General features: G+C 38.5%; 3 protein-coding genes across 5 annotated transcripts in view; all 3 read right to left on the reverse strand.

Annotated features, from left to right (window-relative positions):
* Positions 1–17,939, reverse strand: part of anos1a (anosmin 1a) — a 115,573-nt gene that overhangs the window by 83,317 nt on the left and 14,317 nt on the right. The window lies entirely within an intron of this gene.
* Positions 1–17,939, reverse strand: part of LOC119483833 — a 233,425-nt gene that overhangs the window by 1,473 nt on the left and 214,013 nt on the right. The gene's annotated exons all lie outside the window — the stretch shown is intronic.
* Positions 9,900–17,939, reverse strand: part of LOC119483763 (NACHT, LRR and PYD domains-containing protein 12-like) — a 542,841-nt gene continuing 534,801 nt past the window's right edge. The window contains exons 12-19 of the mRNA XM_037762204.1: positions 16,395–16,425; positions 16,165–16,220; positions 15,597–15,643; positions 13,924–14,141; positions 13,363–13,619; positions 11,882–11,998; positions 11,608–11,752; positions 9,900–10,706 (exon numbers count right to left, since the gene is read on the reverse strand). Coding sequence (XP_037618132.1) covers positions 10,366–10,706; positions 11,608–11,752; positions 11,882–11,998; positions 13,363–13,619; positions 13,924–14,141; positions 15,597–15,643; positions 16,165–16,220; positions 16,395–16,425 — 1,212 coding nt within the window. The 3' untranslated portion in view covers positions 9,900–10,365. The remainder of the gene's footprint in view (positions 10,707–11,607; positions 11,753–11,881; positions 11,999–13,362; positions 13,620–13,923; positions 14,142–15,596; positions 15,644–16,164; positions 16,221–16,394; positions 16,426–17,939) is intronic.

A 17,939-nucleotide genomic window follows, 5' to 3' on the forward strand; every position in this document is an offset into this window, starting at 1 on the left:
CTCTAAAACCCAGACTAAGATCCATCTTAGTTTGAAACAGTATCTGCACTAATAGTTCTGCATCAGGAATATAAATCTGTTAGCAGAACATTTAGTCTTCATCCTCAATGCATCATCATCCATCAGGTCAGTGCACAGTAGAAACAGTCTCTTACTTTGTGTCTGAGGGTCCAGGTTCATTACTGAAGAATGGAGGATCCCACATGAGTGACCAGTCACTCTTCATAGACAGACAGCTGGGTACTGGAGACTCTGCTCTCTGTCTGGACTGAACTCTGCAAACACCAAGATGATTTGATTCACATCACATGAATCCTTGATAAACTCTCTGATTACAAAGACATTTCAGTTTCTAAATACACAAACTACTGCTACTGTCAATAATGTGGTTTAAAGTTTGTATTAGTCCTCATAGATTACAGCTGTTCTGGGTGACTGACAGCTGTCACAGATACGAAGAGGAAGAATGCACTAATTCATTCTCTTTGTGTCACCAACAGTGTGTTAAACTTCAGTTAGTAAATACATTTTAGTAGAAATTTAATATACAAACACACAATCAACTAAATCATGGCATTGGCATGGCATCACTTTGTTTTATATCATTCTGTATCTTCCCAGACGGTGAAGAAGAGAGCGAGTGAGAGAGAGTCGGTGTGTTGAGCTAATTCTTGTCTCATTTGTGGGCTGATAAACAGTAAATTCATCTAAACTGGGTTGAAAAACGATGCAATCTGGTTGCCTTGGTGATGAGTTACAGCTGACTATTAACCACACATCCATTCTCTGTTTGAGGAAGAACGTTAACCAAAACACAGGAAGTGAAACTGGCTGGAGGGGGGGGGAGGGTTAATTCTCTTTGTGTCAAGAAAAGTTTGTTCAACTTCAGTTAGCAAATACATTTTAGTAGAAACTTTAAAATAGAAACACAAAATCAACAGAAAACATGGTATTGGTAGAGGAAAGTGAAAATGAGTCCTATAAATGAGTTAGTAGCAGCTCTCTTACTTTGACTCTGAGGGTCCAGCTTCATTACTGAAGAGTAGAGGTTCATCTTTAGACTGATCACTCTTCATAGACAGACAGCCAGAGACTAGAGACTCTGCTCTGTCCTCCTCTTCCTCCTCACAGTCAATCATCTTCTGATCTGAAGTCAGTCTGAGAGGTTAAACATTAACACTGACTGTGACCATTTAAACGAAAGGTTAAACATTAACGCTGACAGTGACCATGTACAGGAAACAAGTTTCTACAAGAGTCACAGGCAAGACTGAGAGAACAGGAAGTAACACAACTGCGCGCGCACACACACACGCACACACACATTATTCAGCCAATCACGACTTTGTGTTCTCAGATGAATCAAACTGTTGAGTTCATTCTAACATTTCTCTCCTCTACAGTCCACAGGGAGGAAACTGACTCAGACACTTTAACAGTAAACTAATAAAATGTTGGATTAACACTCACCCTGCTTCAGTCTTCAGTCGTCACCTCTCTGTGCCGTTGACACAAAATGGAGTCTGAACTCTCTGAACCGGACTGAACACTTTCACGGTTCCCCCCCTGTACTCATGTACCTGAATCACCTGGTCAGTGTGGCTCCTCCCCTCTCTATTTACAGGAAATCAGCTGAGTTCATCTGTGACTGTGTGTGTTCACAGCGGTTCACAGCCATTTAACATGATGTGGTCATAAGAATCTCTCTTGGCTTGAACAGGCTGAATGAACCCTCTAAGACCCACAATAGACCAGTTTTAGTCTTTTTTAGAGGGGTCCAGGGGGTCTTTAGAGGGAGATAGCAGGTCAGCAGTAGATGTCACATAGAAGTGGTGTACATCATCTGAAAGCTGGGAACCTGGAGATTAATTTGAGATGCAGCTCAGCACTGAGTGTCAAGTTGTTCTAGTCATTAATCAGAAATAAACATTAATTCATTAATTCATTAATTCATTAAAATAAATAGTGAAAGTGTATAAGGGTTTAGAACATTATGATAGAAGTATATGATGGGCATCCCCATACCAACAACCAGACAAAGCTAAATGTGTGGCTTCAACAACAGTGTGTTGAACATGCACCCCAAAACAAAAAAGGGATTGTTCTTGTGACCGACGGTACAGCTTCCATCGCCGACCTACAGACGAGGAATCCACAAGAATGTGGCTGAGAAACCGAAACTTGAAGAGACCACCTAAAACACTGTAAGTGTGCTCAACGGAGGAAAACCTGCATCCTACTTCGTGGTTGGGCTACGAAAGAGCAGCGGAGGAGAGACGTCGGGTCCTTAAAAGGACTGATAGCAGAGCCAGGAGAACGTCAGCTATGATTTCATGTGTAGGGAGGATACAGCATTGTAGCGTCTGTTTAATGACAGCCAGTTACTTTTACTATTTTATGTACAGTTTAAATGTAAGGCAGTTTATGGGCAGCATTACACTAAAAAAATAGCTCAATGCTTTGATCACATGATCCTGTTTGAGCTGTAAGAGGTGGTGTTCACACATGTTTTACTAGATGTTTTAATATGGAGAGAGGATTAGCGTACCGTTATGAACACTATATACAAACACACCACCTTAACCCTATAATGTTCCATTTGGAATATTATTGGAGTATTATAGACCAACTATAGAAGATGCATAACCCCAAGTATAATAATATAGCAATGAAATCCCAGCTGATGATGACTGAAACAGTATAACATGCTTAAAAATCATACATAAATAGGAATAAGTCAAAAGAGATTGCGACTTACACACGGTAACATATGAATAAGGGGAGTACTGACACTTATTTGTCTCCACTTCAAGCACTGAATGGAGGTCTGCCAAAGAGATTCTGTGATGATCTGACCCTTTAAAGTTAACTCAGTTCCATCAACATTAAACACAGCAGCTGGTAATACTGAGAGAAAACATATCCTACCTCAGAGCTTCAGTGAAGAGAAGATGGTCCTTCAGTTGGTCTGTATACGCTTCCTCTTCTTCCTCCAGATGTCTTCCATTGATGCCACATATCTACAAGTGTGTGACAAATAAAAGTCTTAACATGCAACAGTAAAACTCATAATACACTTTTATAGAATTTATAGTTATATTTATAGTTAGTATTAACCTAAATACCTGGAGACTTCCATAGTTCCCACGATCATGTAAACACCAGTCGGTAGGTTGGCTATATGATGAAACACATGAGCCATTAAACTGTATTAACATCTACAATCTTACACTAATTGTGAGTATTGTGTGTTTTATCCTCTTTCTTTCCTCTTGATGTTGTTCCAGAGCCGGTACGCTTTCGCCAAGTGCTCATCCACAGGTGGCACTGATTTACCTCTGATATCAACAGCAGGAACACTTTAACAAAAGAGATGTATTGGAACCAGTGTAAAGTGTTCCCTTTGTATGTCCTTTGGCACCCCCTAGTGGCGTCTGCAAATAGCTGTACTGAAGAGGAAGTGAGGTCATTGTAAACAAAGAATAACAGGAAGTGGTGTTCAGGAAGCTCCTTTTTGCTCAGGGAATCATCTGTGTATAATCTTCTTAATCCTGTGCCATAAATCCACAAAACCGGCTTCATCTACCATTAAAGTCGAACACAGACTGAGCTGTCTCACCTTCAACAAGCTGATTACTTTAAACACGGAATATCTTTGACTAATGAAGTAAACCACTAATGTAATATATGAATGACTGAATGCTAAAATGGTCATTTGTTTGTTATAAATTACCTCAGGTTACTTCCAAAGCAAGTTTGTGATTATTAATAAAAACGTATTGTGTTGACAACTGTGCAGTGTTGCAGTAAAAGTACTAATACCACACTGTAAAAATACTCTGTTACAAGTAAAAGTCTTGCATTGAAAATGTTACTTAAGTAAAAGTATGTAAGTATAATCAGGAAAATGTACTTTAAGTATTAAAAGAAAGAAAACGTCCCCTGTGACTGTTAAACTATGACATATCATTAGATAGATTTATATACAATAAAATGATTAAAAAGGAAAAGCAGCAAATCGTCACATTTGTGAAGCTGGAAACATGAAATGATTTTTATTAAAAAATGACTTCAACAACCAAAAATAGTCGCCAATTAATTTCAGTCAATCAATTAATAAGTTAATGGACTAATCGTTTCAGCTGTACATTTTTATATGTTAATAAAGTAACTAAAGCTGTCAGATAAATATAGAGTGTAAATGCAGATAAATGCAGTAAAAAGTACAACGTCTCCCTCTGAAATGTCCTGCAGTAGAAGTATAAAGTGGCATGAAAGGAAAATACTCCTAAAGTACCTAAAATGTGTACTTGAGTAAATGTACTTTCTAACACTGTAACTGTGTAACATTAAACCATCACATCAGCAGAAAAACAGGAGATTGATTTATAGAAAATAATCTATTTAAATCACAATATTAGTAAGAAAAGTCACAGCTTGATATATATTTAAATGTTCAGCCCAACTAGCTAGATAAAGCTAATCAGATGAATATGTCTAGTTAACTAAAGACCACTTTAACTATGAAAATGAACATAGCTTGCTAAGTTTAGTTTGCCAGCTAACATATAGAACTAAACTGGGGAAAAAAAGTTCAGAAACTTGTGTTTGGTGGATTATTTCTCTGTTGTTACAATGCTAATGGGCATTGTATTTTACATTGTTGGAAAGCCTGTTTATTTACCTTCACAATGATGTCCAACTTGTAAGGATCATGCATTTGTGGGATGAGCAGCACAGCTCATTATGTGGGGAGCGCCCAAGAAGGATCTGCCAAAATGCTCTGCCAATGGTAAACAGTGTGACACGGTGACACACTTAGTTGATAGTAGTGGCTGTATCATGTCGTATGAGAATTTCTGTCTTAGATATAATTTAATTGGCAATCGTGACATATTTAAATCCATAACTAAAGCCATCCCCAACTCTATTATCTGCTTGATTAGAGGCATTTGAACAAATCCTCCTCCTATCACACCTCGTCTCCCACAACTTTGAGTTGGTGGCTGTGACTTTAGTGAAATCAAAGTCCCAAACAAAACAATTCGAAATATGTTTAATCACATCTCATACCCTATAGTATCTGACAGAAACTCACTTTCATAAATCTATCAGAAAGAAACTATTCACAAAAGAAATCCATTTTAAAATATTAAACGGAGTGTATCCATCCAGTGATTTGTTTGGAAACACTTCTTTTCATTCATTCATCCAACGCCTCATTTATCATCAATGACTTATTATGAAGGCCTGAATCTGTGCAAATAAAGGTGGTTTCTTTCTGCTTACAGCACACTTTGATTTTCTCACTCCAATAATCAGAAGAATCAACAAGCAGAATCAGAACTGATCAAATCTGACCCAACTTCATGTTGACTCACTATTATGTTATATTATCAGTGGTGGAATGTAACTAAGTACATTTACTCCAGTACAATTTTGACATTCTTGTACATACTTACATATACCACTTTCTACTTCTCCTAATATTCTACTTTTTACTCCACTACATTTATCTGACAGCTTTAGTTACTTTACAGATTTATTTTATTAAAACAAAATCTAATCAACTAATAAATGTTGATGTTTTATTATAGATTAAACTAGCAGCAGTATAAAATAATAAATTATGTTTTATTATAGCTTAAACTAGCAGCAGTATATAATAATAAATGATGTATTATTATTGATTAAACTACCAACAGTATATAATAATAAATGATGTATTATTATAGATTAAACTAGCAGCAGTATATAATAATAAATGATGTATTATTATAGATTAAACTAGCAGCAGTATATAATAATAAATTATGTTTTATTATAGATTAAACTAGCAGCAGTATATAATAATAAATTATGTTTTATTATAGATTAAACTAGCAGCAGTATATAATAATAAATGATGTATTATTATAGATTAAACTAGCAGCAGTATAAAATAATAAATTATGTTTTATTATAGATTAAACTAGCAGCAGTATATAATAATAAATGATGTATTATTATTGATTAAACTACCAGCAGTATATAATAATAAATGATGTATTATTATAGATTAAGCTAGCAGCAGTATAAAATAATAAATTATGTTTTATTATAGATTAAACTAGCAGCAGTATATAATAATAAATTATGTATTATTATTGATTAAACTACCAGCAGTATATAATAATAAATGATGTATTATTATAGATTAAACTAGCAGCAGTATAAAATAATAAATGATGTATTATTATAGATTAAACTAGCAGCAGTATAAAATAATAAATTATGTTTTATTATAGATTAAACTAGCAGCAGTATATAATAATAAATTATGTTTTATTATATTTTAAACTAGCAGCAGTATATAATAATAAATGATGTATTATCATAGATTAAACTAGCAGCAGTATATAATATTAAATTATGTATTATTATAGATTAAACTAGCATCAGTATATAATAATAAATTATGTATTATTATAGATTAAACTAGAAGTAGTATATAATAATAAATTATGTATTATAGATTAAACTACCAGTAGTATATAATATTAAATTATGTATTATTATAGATTAAACTAGCAGCAGTATATAATAATAAATTATGTATTATTATAGATTAAACTAGAAGTAGTATATAATAATAAATCATGTATTATTATAGATTAAACTAGCAGCAGTATATAATAATAAATGATGTATTATTATAGATTAAACTAGCAGCAGTATATAATAATAAATTATGTTTTATTATAGATTAAACTACCAGCAGTATATAATAATAAATGATGTATTATTATAGATTAAACTAGCAGCAGTATATAATAATAAATGATGTTTTATTATAGATTAAACTACCAGCAGTATATAATAATAAATGATGTATTATTATAGATTAAACTACCAGCAGTATATAATAATAAATGATGTATTATTATAGATTAAACTAGCAGTAGTATATAATAATAAATTATGTATTATTATTGATTAAACTACCAGCAGTATATAATAATAAATGATGTATTATTATAGATTAAACTACCAGCAGTATATAATAATAAATAATGTATTATTATAGATTAAACTAGCAGCAGTATATAATAATAAATAATGTATTATTATAGATTAAACTACCAGTAGTATATAATAATAAATGATGTATTATTATAGATTAAACTAGCAGCAGTATATAATAATAAATAATGTATTATTATAGATTAAACTACCAGTAGTATATAATAATAAATGATGTATTATTATAGATTAAACTACCCAGTAGTATATAATAATAAATGATGTATTATTATAGATTAATGGGTCTAAAAAATCGCTGCGCAGCTTTTCCTTACACTGGTGACGTCGGTGGCGAATTGCAAGCCATATAAGGGTTTCCTGGTGGAACGGTTAGAACCAGAGGAGAACCTCCAGCTAGGTGACCCCGCCCACAGAGCGTCACTCTCTCATCCGCCTCCTAACTATGAGCAAAGTCTGCTCCTACTTCTGTTAGTCTGCAAGAACCAGCAGAACAGTCTTCATGTACTCCCATCATCTAAATATAACATGTTCTTTCACAAAGGCTTTATGTAATTACACTGTTTCAACAGCTGATATTTATATATTATATAGATTTGATGTCATGCATGTAGAAGAGTACAGGTAGTAAATAGTGACTGTAAGCAACACAACACATTTCTGTTTCACAGTCAAACTTTATTTGAGTAGACAGATGACAATATTAATTATTCACAGCATGTTTAATCATCCCACCTGCAGTTATGTTGACATGGTACAGGAGAAAGTCTTTCAGCTCCGGTACGCTCCGGTGAGTGTAACGTTAACCGGTCTGTAGTCATGGTAACACAGAGACAGCTCCTACAGTAACTAATATACCATTACTCTGATTACTTCCATACGTTTATCAGGTGTCTTTTACCAGAAATAATGAACTGACTACTGTTTCACATCTTCTATTTTCCAACCTGATGTTCTCTGTGTTTACACACTGTCTCATAGCATGTTAGCTCTGTATCTCCATGTAAACAGAACTATCTGCTCACTGCTGATGTTTTCTTCTCCTCTGGGATGATTCTGTCGGTGGAAGCTGTGGAAAGGAAACCAGTAGCGACGGTGTGTCGGCCAATGCAACCGGTTGTTTTATTTATAAAGCAACCGCTTTATTTCTTAAGACACAACATGACATTTATTTGGAAGATGCTTTTGTCCAAAGCGACTTACAATTCAAGTCAATTTAAAGCTTCAGTAGGCAACAATGTTTTTGGCATCTCTGGGCAGACATCCCATAATAACCTTTCAGCATATTGTAATGCAAGTGTTCTGAGAGATCACTAGACTTCTGCTCCTCCTCATGGCTCTGTTTTCAGGCTTTAGAACATCTAGCTCATGACGGGAGACTTTGACCAATCACAGGTCCTTTCAGAGAGAGAGAGAGCGTTCCTATTGGCTGAGCTCCGGCTGGTGGGCGGTGCTTGGAATTTCCTCAGCAGATCTCAACATGGCTGCCGGGTCACAAACTCTCTCATGTTCCAGCTAAACAGAACACTACGAGATGAGTCTGAGAACATGTGAGGGGAGAAAGAGAAACTACAGTAACAGAATATTGATTCATAAGTGAAAATACGATTTGTGGTGATTTCTGGACGCCGACAGCAACGTTAATATTGCCGTTGCTTAGCAGCGGTGTTCTCACCACTTAACCACTTGAACGCCACGCACATGGTGTACACGACTTCCTGTGTTGTAAACACGAGCTCACCAGTTTCACTTGAAGGCAGCATCTGTTCCAGATAAAAGGCCAGAATCTTTCCGTTGCCTTTAAAAGGTCTTTGTTCACACTGTTAATGACAGTTGTTGCATTAGAACAACTGTCTTTGTCACAACAAAAAGCTCCTATCTGAGTTTCAGTTGAGGTCTCATTTAATAACAGCATCTGTCTGTTCTAGTTCATGTCTGCAGACACCATCTCTTAATGGAATAGTTTCACTGCTCAACATCCATCCAATGAGTTTCACTTTGGTTCCATCACAGTGTGACGCCTTTTTTCCAAACTTATTTGTTTTGCAATGAAATCTTTATTGTAGGCTCAAGTTACAGAAGGTCTACTGACGAATAAAATGACCAAACAAACACAGATCTATAGATTATCAAGGGCAGTTATGATATCCATCCATACCCTTATTGCTATTTGTAAAAAGGTCTTTTGTTGCAGCTGTGAAGCCTGCGTTGATTAGCAGTAAGAGACAGAGAGATGGATTTAGATCTTAGCTCAACACAGTCAGGTCTGACAGAGAATCAGTAATCAATAATAGGGCCGTCAATCCATTAAAATATTTAATAGCAAATTAATCACATGTTTTATCTGTTCTAAATGAACCTTAAAGGAGATTAGTCAAATATTTAATCCTCTTATCAACATGGGAGTGGACAAATATGCTGCTTTATGTAAATGTATGTATATATTTATTATTGTAAATCAATGAACACAAATCAATGACAGATATTGATCCAGAAACCCTCACAGGTACTGCATTTAGCATAAAACAATATGCTCCAATCATAACATGGCAAACTGCAGCCCAACAGGCAACAACAGCTGTCAGTGTGTCAGTGTGCTGACTTGACTATGACTTGCCCCAAACTGCATGTGATTATCATAAAGTGGGCATGTCTGTAAAGGGGAGACTCGTGGGTACCCATAGAACCCATTTACATTTACTGATCTGGAGGTCAGAGGTCAAGGGACCCCTTTGAAGATGGACATGACAGGTTTTTCCTCGCCAAAATTTAGCGTAAGTTTGGAGCGTTATTTAACCTCCTTCATGACAAGCTAGTCTGACATGGTTGGTACCGATGGATCCATCAGGTTCTATAGTTTACTATGATACCATTATCGTCACTCTAGCTTTAACACTGAGATGCAGCAACCTAATAATCGCAAGTTGCGTTAAAGAAATTAGTGGCATTAAAACAAATTTGCATTAGCACGTTATTATCACGTTAACTTAGACAGCCCTAATGAAAACTAAATTAATCATTTCCAAAGATTAGCAATAAGAAGGCAGTCCCAAAACATATAGAAATGTCACAAGCTCTCTATCGCAGGTCTTCATCACCGACAACACATCAGTAATTATCACAAGTAAATGATTATAAAATCTTGAGACCAAACCACAAGAGATTGAAAATTAATTCACTTTTCCCCCAAACTTCAGTGAATCACCTTCAGAGTGAAAGTCCACACAGGCTTCCACGACGGAATTTATCATTTAAAGACAACAATAAGTGATGTGAGTCTCTGAAACAGCCAGATATTATAGAGATTCATCATCACACTCCACAGCTTCTTGCTTTTGCTTCAGCCTAAGATCTGAAAACCCACGGATCATCCTTACGGAGAGCAGCGATCAGAACTTTGCTGGCTTCAGTTCCCTTTAGTCGCACCGTGTCGATCAGGTCTCGTGCTTTATCTCTCTTGGTTTTTGTTCCGATTGATTGCATTTCACCATCGCTTATAACGCGACGTTGAAGGAGTTCATCCAGAAGCTTGTTCAGATTAGGATCAGACATCCCGTTTACAAACTTTGTTCGAACCAACCGCAGCCTCTCCTCTGGTGAGACGTTGTCCTCTGCTGGGACGCTGTCCTCTGCTGGGATGCTGTCCTCTGCTGGGACGTTCCTCTGAGGGATTTCCATTGTTAGATCTGGGAGATAACCAGGGAAAAAACCAACAACCACTTGTAAAGAGCAATTCAACTGAAATGAAACGTCATGTTTCTGTACAGCAACATGTCTGCTCTGTAAATCAGTTGTTCTGTGTTCAAAACCAGAAACCAAAAGGGAGACATTCATATTTTATATTTTTTGGTTTCATGATTCTTCTCTGTGGTGAGTGCATGTTCTCCCCGTGTTGGCGTGGGTTTTCTCCGGCTTCCTCCCTCAGTTCAGAGACATGTTCTGTAGGTTAGGTTGTATGACGACTCTAAATTGCTCGTAGGTGTGAATGTGAGTGTGTATGTCTGTCTGTGTGTGTCTGTCTGTCTGTGTGTCTGTCTGTCTGTCTGTGTGTGTCTGTCTGTCTGTCTGTCTGTCTGTCTGAGTGTGTGTGTGTACATAGATGAAGAACTTGTTTCCATAAGCTGGGGACGCACCGACACCACATCAGAGAACTAGCGGCGACGAAGGCCGACTGTTGCATCGCCTCACGTCGCATTTGTTTTGGCCAACAAGTCGCACTCGGACACACTGCAAAGACTACAGCCAGTTAGCTCGTACGTTCTGCTCCTGGTGAGAGGAAATAACTCTCCACACCAGCAGGCGGCAGTAGTCTGTATCCATCATTCAGAAAGGGAAACAGGAAGAGCTAGGACGGAGGATATACAAGCCGCTGTTATGATACGTACATGAAACAAAGCGGACCATTTTCACACCACTCTCACTCACCACTTAGCTTCATTCCAGATGTTCATGTTGCTGTGAGAATATGGTACCGTCGGGTATCCACATGTTGACGTTGGTAGAGTAGTGTAATGTAATGTGTTCGTAGCGAATGAGAAATAATCCTGATCTCAAAACTGATCAAAATAATTAAAATGTAATCTTTACCTCCTTGAAGCAGATCACATCTCCAGACGTCTTCTGTCCTCTCTGGATTCCGGACCATCAAAGTCACTTCGTCTGGGATCGTAGTCAGGGTAACTTTAAATGTCGGATGGTAATTTGGTCCATAATTTGAGCGGTATGGTGCACGCTGAAAACCAGAAGCATCATGTCATTTTCAGTCTGGTTAAAAATGTTTATCGGATACTTTCTTAATTGTGAATCTATTTTCAACATGCAGCCAAAATTATATTCATGATAATTCTGCGACTTGACTCACATCAGGTTGTATTCTGAAGCTCCCAGGTTCACAGTGGACACTGTAACTTTGACCAAAGTTGAGAAGACAGTCGGCAGTGTTCGGGATGTACGTAGCACCTCTTTGTCTGGCCTCAACCTTCAGAAACAGAACAATTTTAATATGCTGTTAATGCTCATATTGTCGATTGTATTTATAGAGTACACGTAAAAACAACAAATGACCAAAGTGCCTCACAGCGATGAGAATTAGAATCAAATAAAAGACAGAAATAATTAAGAGGATGCAAGTAAATTAATAAAAGTGTAGAATAAATAATTCTGGATTAAAATCCTCAAAACATGACAGCATTGCACAGAAGTCAAATAAATAAATAAAAACAGAGTGTGACCAGTCTTCAAGGTGACTACTGACAGACTAAAGGAAAGAGACGGGTCTTAAGACAGGTTTGAAGTTATCACTGGAGGAGGGAGATGTAATGGTGAGGGGGAAACTGTTCCTCCATTCAGGACCAACAACCTAAAGAGCCCAATCAGCCCGGGATTCTAACTGGGAGCGGTGAGTCAGCAGATCTGAGGGGTCTGGAGGTGGAATAGGGGAACTGGTTTCAGTCCATGCAGAGCTTTAAAAACAAATCAAAGAACCTTAAAACCAACTCTGTCCTTCACTGGTAACCAGTGAATAGAAGCCAACACACCAGTGCAGGGAGATATGGTCTCTCTTCCTGCTGCCAGTAATGAGTCATTTTAAACCAGACAGGCTGTCTGGCTGGAACTTTGTGAGATCTTTTGTTGATCAGATTTGAAACTAGAATCAAAGATACACAGGAACATCTGGAAAGATCATCTTTAGAAGCATCAATCAATCAGGGCTTTGCTGACGATGGTCAGGAGGAATCAGGACTAAACTCAGTTGATTCATGTGTAGTGTGGACCCGGCATCAATCAGTTCTAACAAAGGCTGATCTGTCTTGGAGGGTAGGAGGACAACCACTGAAGAACATGTCCCTCCTTTTCAACACCACTGATGCAACAAGTGTGTCGCAGCCGTGTGCATCACTTTTTAGTGTCCCCTGGAAACAGTTTCCCTCGTCGTCTGTGCTTCTTGCAGCAGGTTTCTGTATTTGTTTTTTTCCCTATTTGCAGGATTTGTTGTCACGTTGGTGAAGATGTTTTCTTAATTTGCTTGTAAAACACAATTAAATTTAGTCTACTTGCTTGTGTTTTTTAAAAGTTGCAGTTTGTTGAGCTCTCATGGCCACCGTACCTTTAGGCCACTGTTTACTATTTACACCACCTGGTGGAAGGATCACGAATGACAAAGGCAGACATAAAGGCAGCGCCGAGAGCAAAACACAGAAAGAAAAACTAAAAACGAAAACACAATCTTACCACAGCATGAGGTTCATAAATAAAAGGAGCAATGTGTGACTGACAGGAATCATCTTTGTGGAAATAGCTGAGTTCTGGCTGATGATGAGCACATATGACAGATGGCTTTACCTTGGTTACATCGACGTTGCTGTTCAGCAGAAAGACATGAAGTACTTGATGGCTTATCTTGGGAGGTTGGAGAAACAGCAGGACTTGGCCATTTATCGGCCATATGAGGTTCCGAATCGTATCCCAGATCAGGCCAAAGGCAGAGAGGTGAGAGATCTTCACAACCACATGAGTGTCTGTAATCTCCAGCGGCTCCAAGATGCTCATTCCATCATCAGAGATGTGAGCGACAGACAACAGGCCATCACAGAGCAATGCTGTGAAAGCAAAGAGCTGTTCAACTTTTGTTTTAATGCTAACAGGTTGATCTACCCAATTCATTTCTTACCACTTGCCACAATCTATTGCCTCTAACTCTGGAGCATCCCGAGGATGTGCCACTTCACCTCTATTCTTTACCTAGTTACCTCCTTCCAAGGCCAAGGGCCTTTGTTGTGCATAAAATCCATTACAACTATATATATATATTTACACATGTCACCTAATGCAGCTAATTCCAACAAAGTACACATTAAAAAACATTTTTGCAATTTTACCATTAATTTTGAACAATGTCTTTACCTTCCTTTGTGTCACAGTGTTGGAGGTGGAGCTGACGGAGAGCAGCATCCTCAGAACACTTGATGTTGAACAGCGGCCCTGCAGCCATTTTGCCAGCTGATTGGAGGGAGCTCTCATCCCATTGGACGGTCCTGTACAGTAGCTCCGCCTCCTGAGCCATGACGAACACCAGTCCAGTCAAAGCACACTGGAACACACCTGGACCAGGACACCTGAAGCTGTAGGACAAAGAGGGCCAAACTGATATAACAAGCATTTATTGGCCTGTTAGTCTCTCTCTTTTAGTCGAGGCCTCAGCAAGGAAACGAGGTTGGTTGGGATATGACATGCTTTCTTTAAAGTTGGTGGGACATATCACCACCATCCACATCTTTATCTGTGCTTATAAACTGGAGCCAAACAGCTCCATGTTGAAATCTAATTTCTGATGTTGAGGTTGAACCACGGCCTGCTCCTGGGCAGGATGCTAGCCCAGAGTTAGTTAGTTTGCTGCCACCTCAACCCAAACCTGTTGAAGGAAAAACAGAATCCTTTTTAAGAGGCAAAGCCTGTTTTAAAAAGAACGTTATCACTTATGTCTGCATACTTTTTGAAATTGAATTTAATGCTTTTTAAGACCTTGACAGATAAGACTTAATACCCGTCAGCGCTAGGTAAAATGTTAAAATCAATATCACCACATTAATAAAGACAATATTACAATACTGGTATGTATGTCCATATATCAAGCATATGCAAATTCACATATAAACTAGTCAAATTATTCTTGAATGCAAACTTTATCTATTCAAAATGAACCTTAAAGGGAGATTTGTCAAATATTTTATATTCTTATCAACATGGATGTGGACAAATATGCTGCTTTATGCAAATGTATTTTTCATTCACATATCTGGAGGTCAGAGGTCAAGGGACCCCTTTGAAAATGGACATGACAGGTTTTCCTTGAACAGCGGACCTGCTCCGGAGCAGGTTATGTTCCAGATAAGAGATCAACACATATATAAAAGCACCTCCTACTGACCAATCAGAGCTCGGTGAGCAGATCGTATGATAATATTACACAAATATGAAGAAGTTAGAGTCATAATCAGACTAAAAACAACACAGTTTAAACTGACTGATGCAGGAAGGACAGCTGGCTGGATGCTGTGGAGATTATCTTGCTGAACAAAACGTGTCAGTATCATAAACGTGTGTTTGCCACAGAGCTGATTTTCTGCAATAACCCAAAACCCAACGGAACAATCCCATTGGCTGTTAGTGGAGGGAACCAGAGTGATGCTAACTTCCTGTTGGCCTACAGAAATACGTCATCCCTGCAGCGCTCTACTGGTGTTGTTCATTCCTTATTAAACCCTCATAATTTGGAACCCTCAACTTTGTGAAGGATTCAGTGGGAGGAAGACTTGGGGACACGGTTTCCTGATAAAGATAGGGCACATTCCTCTTTAATCACCTGACGACATACAATTATCCAGGTCAAAGGTTTTACATCGTCTCCACTGGTCTAAAGTAAAGATAGCCAAGTCCATGTCTGGTGTGGATCCTGTGTGTGACCGATGCAGGCTAGCACCAGCCACCCTGTCACACTGAGTTGGTTTTGTCCAAAACTAAATACAGTTTCTGTTAATCAATATTACACACTCTGAGTCCAGAGTTTATACGATTACCTGTATGAAGATTCAGCTGTCTGCTCAGGTGAGAAGGATGTTGGAGCCTGGAGTTAAAAAAGGAACAGAATTAGTTATTTTAATAGAAATACCAACTTGTCTTAGTGTTTAATAAAGTGATGAAATACTAGAGCCACACTGTCAATACTCAACTCAAGCACCCTGTATGAGTCAGAGAGGAAATGACTTCAATGGAGTGACAGTGTGAGGTGTGTTAGAGAAGACTACACAGAAGGACAACTACACCAAGAACATGGGTCTCAATAAATGTGCAAACACAATCAGCATGCACCAGCTCCAGCACCAGCACCAGCTCCTGGACTGATGGTGGTCCTGCCAGTGACGAGAGCTCCGAGGCCAAGTTTAGTAAATAAATGATAGTTCAGTGATCTTCACTCCACACTATTAACTTCTGCAGGTGAATGCAGTCTAAGTTATTAAATGAATGTCTGCCTGCAGGTGTAATACACTACAGTTCTTCAGTGGTAGATCCTTGATAAATGTCCAAGTAAAGTCATCCATGGTTTAAACTGGAGGATTTCACACCGTACAACTGCTCCTTTCTCACCTTTTTGTCGTCCTCCGGTAGGTTTTCTTCCACATTCAGTTTGACATCTGAGTCCCCTGAAAGTGAAAGAGAATATTGATGAATATTGTTCAAATAGACGTGATCTTAACAGCTGGAACAAAGATGGAACTGAGTAACAGTTTTGTTGTACAATGAGGACATTCTCATTTTAAGATCAGATGTGAATGTACAATAGTTTGATGAATGGGCGAAGTTGTTTCAATACTCACATTCTTTGGGTCTGGCAGCTCTGTAGTCCTTCTCGGTAGTCCTGTAGAGATCAACACAGACCCAAAAGTTATAGAACAAGTTTAAAATAATTGTCCGTTCTTTGAGTTAGCATCAATCTATCAGAATTAAATGCCTTTCATCATATCTGCACCATGAAGACTACAACTGACTGCTGACAATCATGTTCTGTGCCTACATTAAAGGAAATAACTAGTCATTAGTCTCGATCCAACACACATCAAAAGAAAACACAACGAACTACACTTTTCACTCGACTGTAAATTCACACGTCTGTAAAAACATTGCTGACTGACTGTAAAATGTTGCTTTGCATTATCAGGTTGCCTTTTATTGTTTGTGGAAGAAGGAAAGAATGCAGAGAAGAAAAGAAACATAGGATGTGGGGGGGGGGGGCGGTAGCTCAGTCTGATGGCTCTGGAACCGGAGGGTCCCCGGTTCCTGTCGGGGGGCCCCGGACCCCCAAACTGCTCCCCGGGCGCTGTATAGTAGCTGCCCACTGCCCCTAATACTAGGATGGGTAGATGCAGAAGGTAACATCACTGGGTGCTGTGCTGTGTTCAATGTACTGTGTGACAATAACAATTACACATTTACACATGAAAAAGAGGAGAAACTGCACTCAGTGGGAGAAATCCCTGATTTCTTGTGCCAGGTGAAGCTTCCTCTGCAGAGTGACAGTTCTCACCCAACAGAGCAGGAACCCAAGGCTCGGTTCCCAGTAGAGATACCTTGAATCCCAGTAGAAGGACCTCTGGTAATTTGGCTGTGAGGGTTCTCATCCTTGTTGCTGCACTAGCAACTCTTAAGCTTTGTTTATACTGACGTGAGACGCCGTGGCGAGGGCCTGCGGAGATGGCGAGCACGCTACGAGCATACACAGAGACGTTTATGCTCAGAGCGTTGTTCGCTGCAGTATGCTCCGAAACGCCAGGAGGCGTACAAACAAGATATCAAGTGGATCAGCAAGAAGTCAACGAGTGGTACCGGAGAGGAGAGTAGGTTGCCTGGCAACAATAGTAAACACCGATGTACGTACCGCCAAACATTACATCTGTGTACTGTAATTATTACTGTGACCTCCTGACCTCCAAGTCTAAACTACTTCCTGTCTCTCGGTGCTTCCCCTCGGGTCGCTGCTCTTTACATCAGACCTTTTTATCTTTAACAAAACGATCTCTCAGATTCTTTCACAGCCTGCAGCAGAAAACCTCTTTTTACCCAGAGTGAGGAATATTTCTTTACAAGTATTTAATGTCATGTGACTGTCCCTGTGGTCATGTGACTGTCCCCATGGTCATGTGACTGTCCCCGTGGTCATGTGACTGTCCCTGTGTCCATTACAATACTTTAGTCTTATTCTTTCAGCTCCAACCCCGGCGGTGTGAAACAGACTTGGGAGAAGGTAAATAATAAATCTATAAACATAATTCACAGCGGTAAGCAGGCTTACTTTCACTTCTTCTAATCACCCACAGCATACATAAAAGTATTGGTAGCAAAGTAACCAAGGCAACACATTCGTC

This window comes from Sebastes umbrosus, chromosome 24, assembly GCF_015220745.1.
Source record: "Sebastes umbrosus isolate fSebUmb1 chromosome 24, fSebUmb1.pri, whole genome shotgun sequence".
NCBI classification, from domain to species: Eukaryota; Metazoa; Chordata; class Actinopteri; order Perciformes; family Sebastidae; genus Sebastes; species Sebastes umbrosus.